Raw genomic sequence first — 11,377 nt, forward strand, 5'->3', positions numbered from 1 at the left:
CGGACATCTAAGAACATCAAAGGTCCCGTTCCCCTAGACGCCACAGTTCACGCATCGAGACTTCGAGCGATAACTCTCTCCTTCCTCGAGACACTCGTCAGTTTTATGATCATTACCACCGCAGATCTTGCAGACAGACCGTCTCTCACATGTTCTGAAGTCGTGCTTGCGATCCAGAGAGCCGCATTTGTAGCACTGGTTAACATAGACACACGATTGTACCCTGACTCTAACACAGTCAAGGTAAATGAACTTATTCTCAACTTCGTTCATAATCTTGAAGGGAACCTTGATGTGAACATTGTCAGCGGTAATGCGACTGACTCTGAGATCGTCAGCCTCGCATCTCAGTCCATTCATCTTTATCATGTCATCGAGTAGCTTCCCTCCCTTTTCAATTCCATAACCATGACCTCGTATTTTTATCTCACATAACCTAGGCTGATCAAAAGATACTTTCCAGCCCTGATCATCCCCATGCTCGATACATTGCTTGACCTTTAGGCGCCAGACACCCGCCTTGACCAGACGCCGGGCTGCCCGGCGATGCCTTGAGTCCACAATGCCCGGCCCGGGCATTGTGGATGACAATTAATAACTTGAGCCAAGATGGCTTGAGCCAAGATGGCTACGGTACCAATCTCAACATCATTGATCGTTCAACAGTGAATCTGATACCACAACCGTATACACGTGCAAACTGGCACGCAGACGCAATTTGGCACGCAGACGCAACCGCACAAGAAAGGTAGCAGGCCTTGGCAGAAACTATAAACTTGAAGGACTAAAAAGTTGGAGTTGTCTAACACATCCCAAAAAGATGCCCCCTAGAAAGGCACAATACCATCGAAATGAGGGACAGTTAGGCACTGACCATGGTACAATCGCCCCTGCCGTTCGACGGGAGATTATTTAGCAGGGAATAAACGACAGGTAATTAATTTATGACAAGTCAGGCGTCCAAGTCGTATCCAAAGGCACTGAGCCTTGACTGAGACTCATCACTGAGCGGAACCTTCAGCCATGATCCACTGAAAATGACGTCGTCCACCTTGACCACCACGGGATCGGCATGATGCATCGTGAAATCACCACTGGCCAACCGTCTTGCACGGTAGACTCTGAAGGTTTCATCCTCAACAGAACCCTCGACACGATGGATCCGTCCAATATCCAGACTAACCACCTGGCCGTCAAGTTCACTAGTTTCCCACGCAACCCAATCATCAGCTTCGAGTTGATCGAGGGGAACCACCAGGGCAGGAGGTGTGGCGTCGACAGCATCGAGCTCGTTACCAGCATACTTGACCAGTTGACCGAGCGCCACTGGACCGCTGAGACCTTCCACTCAAGCCCTATTTCCCTGAATTTTAGTGACACGGTACGGGCCTATAGCGCCAGACCGACGTGAACCACGCCTCACTACGAAGGCTAAATCGTTCTGTCGTACGACACCAAATGAGTTTGGTCGATATCTCCCGGCCACATCATCAGCCGCCTTCCTCTTTCTCTCACGCAATAAAGCTTTCTTGGAGAGGTAGTTCTCAACAGTAGCAGCATATTGATCAGGAGGCAGTCGCTTAAAGGGATCCTCGCCGTCGTTGAAGTCGCATAGGGACCCAGCAGCAGTACGTGGCTGGTACCCTAAAGCCACTTCCATCGGTGAGCTTGGTAACCCATCGCTTCTGGACATATTATGAGCGCTTCGCGCCCCAGCACAAGAAAGTTCCAACTCTGCCTCAGTCGTTGGCGTCGTCTTGCTCATCACTGTCTTCAGTTCCTTGATTATAGCCTCACTCACGCCGTTAGCTCTCGGCCAAAATGGGGGACTGAATGTCACTTTGGCACCGTATCTCTCCCACACGGCGATAGTAGCAGCCGACCGAAAGCATGGAGCATTATGGCAGTGAACACTCTTTGGCCAACCATACCGAGACGCCCAACTTTCATAAAAGGCGTCTGTAGTAGCCGTAGAGGTAACGCTGTGCACCTTTTTCATCTCACAAAACCCACTCCTCATGTCCACCATTATGAGAACGTAGACTCGCCCTGATTTCTCCAAGCTGGTCTCAACAACGAATGGACCGGCGTGGTCGAGACTTACGGCCTCCCATAATCGGGCGGAATCCTTATCATAATCAATAACCTCCGTCAAAGCAGCCCGCGGGTGAGCACATGCCTGGACAGCAGCACTGCGAGCGCAGCGAACACATTTTTGGACATAGTCTGTCGCATCCTGGCGCATTCCAGGCCACCACAGAGATCGAGTCAAGTCGTCGATCATTCTCACAGTTGACGCGTGGAAGTCACCGTGCGCAATGCTGAGTACTTTGAGCCGTGACATAATAGGGTCATAATATGGCTTACGACCCTTCTTACCGGTATAGAGTATACTCTGTTCACGCACTTCTATTCTGCCTCGACCATATAGGCGCTGAAGCTCCTCAGGAACTGGGGCATCATCAGGCAGTTCACAGAGTAGCAGAGAACCAGAACCAATGTCAATCTCAGCCTCACCAAGTAGAACCACCGGGGGGCATACCTCGATCTCGCCCTTGATACTAGTTTCATCGTCGTCTCCAATGTCCACAAGGACCCGCGAGAAGAGGTCTGCCAGATTGTTGCTGTCGCCCCGTATATGCTCCATCCTGACGAAGGGGACCAGGTCGCCGATGGCTTCCAGCCAACGGCACCATCTCTTGTAACGAACACCATTTTTGAGGAAATCCTTATAAGAAGGTACCTCTCGACAATGGTGAATGGCAACAACGCTATCTGATTAGACCACGACTTGAGCTCTTTCTCCGCGAGCGTCAGGTATTAGAAGATATGCCCTAAGTCTGCGGAGGCCTTCAACCAGGGCCAGACCTTCCAGGTCAAACATGGCCCATCTTCTTTCGGAACCACGAAGCTTGCGACTCCAAGTACTCACAACATCACCAAATTGCCCCAGAATCTCGGGAGTTACCTGCGTACCATCTTCCACCTTATCAAAGTGGAAACGCCACAGTACACAGGCTATTCCCAGGTCGGAAGCATCCGTCTGAAGAACCCATCCTTCACCTTGCTGTAGCTGCGTTCCAAACGAAACAGGCTGGTGAGCATAGAGCTGGTTCTTGATGGAGGTTTATAGCCATTCGAAAGCTAGATCATGAGCCTCCGACCACTGGAAACGTCGACCTTTCACCAATAGGTCTTGAAGAGGAGCTAGGTGTTTCTGGAGTTCTGAGGGGTCGTACACGCCCCTTAGATAGTTCACCACACCCAGAAAGGAGTGAAGTTCACCACGGTTTCTCGGCTTTGGCAATCTTCTCAACTGGTCTAGAGGTTCCTCTTGAGGCTTCCAACCGTGCTCGTCAATAACCAGTCCCAAGAAGTTCACGGAGCGAGCAGGCCCACAACACTTCTCCTCGGCGACCATCACGTTCTTATTAACCAGTGCACTGATGATGGCCTTCTTAGCAGCTAAGGCGGATACATCATCGAGCGCACAGATTATAATGTCATCAACATACCATAACACGGTCACCTGTGGGGGAAACTCGATACCACTCAACAAAGACGAGAGATATAACTCCCAGAAATACGGGCTGATACTCAGACCTTGGGGGCACACAAGCCACTTGAAGCGGATGCCGCCAAGTACCCCTCCCAAAAAGCGCTGTGACTCAACATATCGGGGTATCCCACCTAGGACAGCCCCGAAGGAGCTCTGCGACGCAAAAGACCGTATTCGGGCGTTGACCTCCCGGAGATCATTGAGGACACGAACCTTACCGTTACTTTTAAGCTTCAAGAAGGTAGGACAGAACCATTGAGAGGTATCCTTGTCGTCAATGATTTTGATCCAGCCCTTGTCTTCCATCTCTCTTACCAGCTTGTGGGCTACCTCCAACTTCTCAGGAGCCAGTGGGTATCCCCTATGTCTGGGAATAGGGTGCTCTCTTATCACATCAAGATGAGCTGTGATGTCGATAGAGGACGACTTGATGGGGAGCTTATCGTTGTTCGCTAGAGCAGAAGCGCATAGACTCATTTCGCCGACACCAAGGTCGAGCCGAGCTTTGAGCGCTCTTAGCCCCGGTATGCCCAAGAGCACCTCACTTCCACCAGGCAGCTCGGGGACTGAGTACCCCTTCAACCGTAGAACCCTTTTAGATGCCGGACCGTAGATTTTTATTGTGACAGGTTTACCACATATCTTGCCGCCGATGCCCGAGATAGACATGTCCTTCCTGGAGGTATCAGAGCTGGCTAAGGCATCAGCACCATTGACAACACTCTCTTCAACAAGATTAAGTTGACTTCCTGGGTCAATCAGCGCCTTGAAGCTACGACCATTGACGCTCGTCAAGTGGACATACACAAGATCGTCATCTCTGGAGGAGCTGATATCGTATGTGTGTTGCGATGGATTGGCCACAGCACAAGCGCACAAACGAGCGGGCTCCGAGGTTTCGGACTCTTCGTCAGTGAAGGGTTCTCCGGCTCCGACATACGCAGTCTCCACCCTCCTTGGACTCATTGCAGTGACATTCACAGCAGGCGCCTTCCTCGAGACCGTCTTTGACCCATCAGTCTTCTCAACCTCCCCATCTATGGGGCAGTCTCGGGCCAAGTGGCCTTTTACGTGACACTTGAAGCATCGACCTTCCGACCGGTCTTTCGCCTTCTGCTTGTTGACGGGTCGCTGAGGTTGTCGAGATGCCGATTGGAACTTCTTAGTCTCAACCTTTGGAGCTGTAGGGTCGCGCCCTCTGGGCCCACGCCCTTGTGTACCATCAGCCTTGGGCCCCGATCGGCAAGCCCCTGACACTACTCCGGAGTCCGGCGCTTTGGCGCTCATTGGTTCTGGTAGATGAGGATCGACCGATCGCTTCCAGGTCGGGCCTCGGAAGACCGTACTCGGTAAGGGACCAAAATGCATAGGATTGTCACACGTCAAGATGGCTTCAGACTTGGGTAAAGCCTTGAGCGTCAAGATGGTCTTCTTAGCTTCCTTGATCAGCTCACGGAAGACTGAGTAGTTGTCAGCGGTTTTCAACGCCGATATCCACGGACCAATAGAGCTTCTCCATGACGGAACAACGAGTATTGCGGATAGTATCCTCGCTCTTCTTTCCTTCCAGTTGAAGGGAGACTGATCTGTAGCAGCAGAGTGGCTGGCTAGCAAGAGCCACAACTCGCTTTCGCGTTGTAGGAAACTCTCGATACTCTCGCCTTCTTGGAGCGATAAGGTCGCCCATGACGACATTGTACGAGCCAGAGATATCTTAGGACGAACTCTATCATTAATGAGCTCCAGCACGTCCTTCAGCCAGCGCGCGACAACGGCATTGTAAGAGTTGTATTCTGCTTTGAATGCCTGACGTACATCAACTGCGGCTTCAGACATATCTTTCCCAACCCAGTAGCTCCATCTGCTGACAGCTTGTCTGTCACCACCACTATCTTGACAGACCTTCACCAAGCTAGAGCGAAGAGATGATACCAGAGCAGGTGGACAGAGGTAGGCTAACGTGAGGAGTCGAACGGAAGCAGCTGATCTGGAGACACTGAAAGCCCTGTCCAGGCGTTCCAACCAGTTCCATACAACAGGCGAGCCCTCGGCAACATCTAAAACACGTAGGGATCTTGAGGCAACCGGATTCGAAGACATTTTAGACGCAAGGGAACCTCGCAAGCATTCCAGGCGCCAACTTTGACAGAACTTTGTCACATTGACACCTAGGGGTTCCCCTCCTCGACCGATAAGGGCGAAAGAAGGAGAAATCCATGGGTTGAAGCCAATACCCAAGATGGATTCCAACAAATAAAAGGTGTCTACCTGAAGAGCCTGCACAACCGAGGGCAGTGGTTGCATGTTGGCCCCTGTCACACCTTCCACCTCAAAGAGGAGTTCGTCAATTGCAGCCCTTCGTCGAGAGGGGACGTGGGGGCTGGGAACCCCAAGCGGTACGGTAACTTGGTGGATGATTTGATTGTCATTGTCGTTGTCATCGACTGGAGATTGACGTTGTTGACTTCTGGTATGGATAACCGCCGTCACTCGTTCTTCATCTGATGCACCCCCTCGGGCCCCACGGTGGGTGCCAGTTGTCCCGTTGTTTCCAGACGACTCAGAAGAATCAACACCGAGACAAGGAGAGGCGGGGTTGCGAGGAGCTTGTGCATCGTCGGGGGACTGGGAAGAACTCAAGGCATCGCCGGGCATTGTGGATGACAATTAATAACTTGAGCCAAGATGGCTACGGTACCAATCTCAACATCATTGATCGTTCAACAGTGAATCTGATACCACAACCGTATACACGTGCAAACTGGCACGCAGACGCAATTTGGCACGCAGACGCAACCGCACAAGAAAGGTAGCAGGCCTTGGCAGAAACTATAAACTTGAAGGACTAAAAAGTTGGAGTTGTCTAACACATCCCAAAAAGATGCTCCCTAGAAAGGCACAATACCATCGAAATGAGGGACAGTTAGGCACTGACCATGGTACACACGGCCGGTTCTGCTGAGGCACGACTTCCGATGAAGATACCATCGAGGTCTCAGGCTTTTCAGTGTCTTATCATTACGTGGAGAGTGAGAGGAATCCGGCCGATCATCTCACACGAGCTCCCACATACCTCCGTTGGAAGAAACCCTCCCGTCGATCACCCGCTCCACAGTTGGCTGCTCCAGCTATTCTTGCAGATCAGAAGTAGTCGTGGCGCGAAGCTTCTCAAGCCAATGTTGACGGATTGCACATTCCTGACTCTCACCTAATTGAGCTCCTTACTGAGGTACACAACGATCATCACGAAGGCTCTGAAGGTCTGTTCAACAGATTGCGAGGATGGGTTCGCGCTCCTGGGCTACGAGCACAATGCCGACTCGGCATTGTGCTCGGCATTGCCGAGTCGGCATTGCCGACGTACGCTCCTACAGTGTGCGATGTGTCGTGCAAGTAAAGCGCACCCATATCAAAACTCTGATGGTCTCCAGGTACACAGCGACGGAATTGGGCGTAAACGTAGCAGAACCCCAGCCGAGATTGCTGACACGCGAAAGTCTGCCGTGCCCTTCAATAAGCTACACCTAGACATAGTCGGCCCTTTCCGTAAAGTTAACGATCGCTCTCAGTTTTACGTGGTCCCCTGCATCTGCAACGCAACGGGTTATGCCCTTGGTAAGCCTGTCAGATCAGCACCCGTTGGCAAGGATGTGATCGACCTCCTGTCTCACATTTTTGCAACTTTCCACACACACCCCTTGGTGCTGTGTACCGACGGGGGTTCGAATCTAGTGTCAGGGCAGGTCACGGATTTCGTGATGGGGTTTGACATTCTTCCGCACATTACGGCAAAGAACACGTCTCTCAGCAACGGACGTATCGAACGTCTTCATCGCACGATTGAAGAATATTCACGTTCGCACGTTCGCTGCGACCAAATAGCCTATGGCGTCTTCCATCGCACTGTTGGCAACAGTCTGTTGCTGAGTTTTTGCGCATGTACAATCACTACCCCTCTCCGAGGTGGAAAGAGTGCGCATGATAAGGTTTTCACTTTTCCGGCCAACTGCGACCGTTTTCGTCCAGTTCAAACGCGTCCGGAATATGCTCTCCTGTGTAAAGACCCGCGAGAGACCTGGGGTCCTGGTTTCCTGGTTGATAGTCCTGTGCTCTTGCGAGTCATGAGACCGACAAACAAGCTCTCGCGACGATGGGTACCGGGCCGGTACTACCGGCAACCATAGCTGAACGTCTAGGGAAGAAGACTCACAGCCTCGTTGGTATGTCTGGTAAATTCGACCTCAAGGACCTCAAACCATTACCTGATTCGCGTTTCGGAGACCCTTGAGGCTTCCATTTTTCCATCTTCCCTGTACATTCCTTTCGTTTATTTCTCTCTCTGTTTTTTTGCTTCGAAGGAGGGAGGGTGAGTGGTACGCCACCAAGCACGCGATCATATCGCGCTCGCCATGAAGAATAGCGCACGTCTGCGAGACACGTGCATCCGCGTGACGTGACGTCCGCAGTGACGTGACGTCCGCAGTGACGTGACGTCCGCAGTGACGTGACGTTCGCAGTGACGTGACGTTTTTTACTGCCTCGCCTTCCTTCCTTCGTTCGCTCTCAATCGCTCTTTCCAACCTTCCTCAAGGTTGTTGCGTTCTGGCAATTAACTCTCACTTACCGGGTTGGAGCGACTCTCACCATCCGCAAATCGAAGTCTGACAGACGGCGTCTGTTACAGCTAAGCGGATAGTGAAGTCAGTGAGAGACTGCCCCTCCATGAAAATCACGCAAGACCTTTTTCACGCATGCATCTCTACTAGCTATCGATACAGAAATTGCTAACGCTCGAATCAACGTGACATTATGGCCTTTATTGGTTCGAATCATAGCACTCCGGTATCAGACATGTAGCCCGGTCAGGCAGTAGTATATCAGGATGTTGCTAACATCATTAGGGTTGCTCCTCACAACATCTCCCCGATATTGGTCTGTGTTGTTTAGTAGTTTCACTTAATCTTCAGGAGGCTCTACTCTCTCAATAATGATGACACCCCATATGATCTGCTTGATGGCCTGTTATGTTCTGGTATTTGTGGGAGCCTTGCCTGCTGGTAGATACGTTCACGAAGGGCAGGGCTACAGATTGACCTATGTATTCACCGATTCTAGAATCGGGCTTGAGTTCGAGGTCAAAGGCCAGGCTCCCTTCGTGGACCCGCCGATCTACCCCCTGAAGCGCATCGCGGAGGCTTGGGCCGAGTCTTACTTCGTCGATTTCGAAGGCTCACCTGAGGGAGTTGATTACTGGTACCGAGGAATCAGGCATCTCTTCCCGGAAGTGGAGATTGCATCTGCCGACCTGACAAGGGTGGTGGTTTACCCATACGATTCGTCGAATTTACTTGCTAAATTCCAAGATCAAGTCGTTGATTTTTTCGCCGAATCCGCTTGAGGACCTCAAGTTCAGGCTCGGTTGCACTTTTTGTACCACATTACTTATCAGACGTCTCACGGCCCTGATGTGGCTATACATGTCATATGTCCTCTTTTGTTGCGGAACCCACCGCCTTATTTTGTATGAGAGAAGCCATAGTCCCAGCTCTAGGATCAGGGTCTGATCAAAGATGTTGATGACCTCTGGGGCATTCTCGCTCGTGGTTCACGCTGTATTGCTCTCTTCGACTCGACTGAGGACCTTTTTTCTACTCAATCTCCATTATTGAGTCCATAATCTAGTTCATATTTGCGTTTAGGAGTAGAATTTATTGCAAGCAAATACATATCGTCGAGACTCGAGTCGGGAGCAAACATCGCGACTCTGGGAGAGGCATCAATCTTCACTTGACGCAAATGGCTTCATCTCGTTCGCAAATCCCAATGAACATGAAGATTGGCATGTGAAGAAAGCGATCTTCGACTTCCGCTTTTGAATCGGCGATCCACAATTGACTGAGTTCAACCGAGACGCCACATTAGCCGAGAAGCTTGTAATCCACGCTCCTCGACTCGAGTCTCGAGTCTCGAGATGTCTGAAGCTTGGAAGTTCAGCGGAGCCTCCTTGATTCCACCTTGGATTTTTCCGGCTTCCTTGGGAAACACAAATCTCCTTAGAAAACTTACACTCTCCTTAGATTTTTGTGGTTCACCCACCTTTTCAATCTGAAATTCAGCAATTGAAAGAACAAATTTGACGAAAGCAATTTGTTTTTCGACGAGTGAAAGGAGTTGTTCACGAAATGAAAGTTCAAATTTGAATGGAAAGTTCGATTTTCGTAGACCGGTCAAAAATGAGAGTTCAAATTTGTAAATGAAATTTATGAACTCGGAAACGCAAGTTCAAATTCGTCGGACACGATACCAATTTCGACCAATGAAAGCTCACTTTCACCACATCTCGATATGCACTATTCAGTGAATAGTATTCACACTCCACGAGTTGACAACTCGCACAATGTTGACTACTCGAGGCACTTCTCAAATGTGAACAGTTGTTGCGCAGAGTGAGACTCACGGGTGGTTCTCCGGAACGTTGGGTCGCAATGTTCCGCTGCTCTCGTACGTTCTTTCATGGGGAAGCTCACCAAATGCATTTCCTCAACCATGATTCTGTGAGTCCCGCGTATTTGATTTCACGAAAACTCGGACAATGTAGTCGTTTCACCGCATATCTGAATAGCAGCTTCTCATAGGTCGAGACATAATCTTCGAGCAAAAGCTTTAGAACGTATTTGTTGGCCGTCCTTGGTAGACCGCAGATCACCTTATCAAGATATGTGTCGATACCATCCAACACACTCCTGACTCCTTTTTGTACCAACTTGGTACAAGTTGGTACTACCAAGGTATGTCCCCACGCTCCTAAGCCATACCCGCAAATAGATGCGAGGTGATTGCGTAGTGCTCTCACCGCCCTCTTCCTGAGCCTTCTGAAAGTGTTCCACAGGGGAGTCAGGGTGCCTCTGATCAGCTCAATCTCCTGTCTAGCTTTGGCTGCTAGGGCTTTAACATGCGGATTCCACGAACTGCCCATTCTGATCACGTACCCAAGGTACGTTATTTCCCGTTCTACTGGTATGTTCAGCAGGCTGAGCCTATGCACACAAAATACACTCGTGTGCGCTCAGAAATAACCACAATTGCGGTAGTCCAGCGTGGTTCAATGCTAGAGCTAGTAAGATGCTAGCAATAAGGCACATCCATGTGCTCACAGTTGTAATAATGGCGGACGCGGGCTCGACCCAGCCCTCCGCTCCCTGGATGTGGAGTTAGGATATTAGAGACTGCTGACTCGACCCGTACCGGCTATGGAGTCGGGTAGCTCTTGTGTCCTACTGAACCGTGTTGGCCACCAATTCATAGTTGGCAGCAGGCACAGGTTACTGCCTGGTTGCTGGCTCTGACATAAATGAAGATTTCACAGGTCAGAGCTGAGCCATTCACGATTCACACCCCCAACCTCTGCATCATGGGAATTTCGCGTGTGGGGATGCTTCGCAGCACCCGCAGAAGGTTTTGCTTGAAAACATACTTTACATGATGATAGATGTGAGTAGACATCCTTATCCATAGCTGGCCAGTAGTAATGCTTGAACAGTTCGTGGCGTATCTTGGGAGCTCCTGCATGATTGAACTCCTCGTGAATGTCGGCAATAAGACGACCTCGTTTGGATCGTCGAGGAATAGGAACAGTAACCCGATAGCCGACATCAACAGGGACATAACTTCGGTAAACCAAACCGTTCTTGGTCGATAATTGCACATGACAGCGTTGGTATTGTTGAGGAATTGGTGGTTTATGAGCAGAATCTGCTCAGCAGATACCAACTGATATAGAACCTTTAGATCATGATCGTCCTCGTAGTCGGCACTGCC

The 11,377-nt window shown here is 50.5% G+C and overlaps 5 protein-coding genes across 5 annotated transcripts; all 5 read right to left on the bottom strand.

Moving 5' to 3' along the window:
- Positions 1–33: 33 nt before the first annotated feature.
- Positions 34–579, bottom strand: Pmar_PMAR015535 (hypothetical protein; the record flags this gene model as incomplete). The annotated part of the gene is made up of 1 exon (XM_002769029.1): positions 34–579. One exon carries the CDS (start codon positions 577–579, stop codon positions 34–36), a length of 546 nt encoding a protein of 181 aa, XP_002769075.1.
- Positions 580–952: 373 nt separating this feature from the next.
- On the bottom strand, positions 953–1,334 carry Pmar_PMAR015536 (hypothetical protein; the record flags this gene model as incomplete). The annotated part of the gene is made up of 1 exon (XM_002769030.1): positions 953–1,334. A coding segment is annotated over one exon (382 nt), but the record flags the coding sequence as incomplete, so codon positions are not given.
- Positions 1,335–1,348: 14 nt separating this feature from the next.
- Pmar_PMAR015537 (retrovirus polyprotein, putative) lies at positions 1,349–2,647 on the bottom strand (the record flags this gene model as incomplete). Its single annotated transcript, XM_002769031.1, has 1 exon — positions 1,349–2,647. One exon carries the CDS (start codon positions 2,645–2,647, stop codon positions 1,349–1,351), a length of 1,299 nt encoding a protein of 432 aa, XP_002769077.1.
- Positions 2,648–2,868: 221 nt separating this feature from the next.
- Positions 2,869–3,043, bottom strand: Pmar_PMAR015538 (hypothetical protein; the record flags this gene model as incomplete). The annotated part of the gene is made up of 1 exon (XM_002769032.1): positions 2,869–3,043. A coding segment is annotated over one exon (175 nt), but the record flags the coding sequence as incomplete, so codon positions are not given.
- Positions 3,044–3,127: 84 nt separating this feature from the next.
- Positions 3,128–5,395, bottom strand: Pmar_PMAR015539 (gag/pol/env polyprotein, putative; the record flags this gene model as incomplete). Its single annotated transcript, XM_002769033.1, has 1 exon — positions 3,128–5,395. One exon carries the CDS (start codon positions 5,393–5,395, stop codon positions 3,128–3,130), a length of 2,268 nt encoding a protein of 755 aa, XP_002769079.1.
- Positions 5,396–11,377: the final 5,982 nt, after the last annotated feature.

Source organism: Perkinsus marinus, assembly GCF_000006405.1.
Source record: "Perkinsus marinus ATCC 50983 genomic scaffold scf_1104296966680, whole genome shotgun sequence".
Classification (NCBI taxonomy): domain Eukaryota; phylum Perkinsozoa; order Perkinsida; family Perkinsidae; genus Perkinsus; species Perkinsus marinus.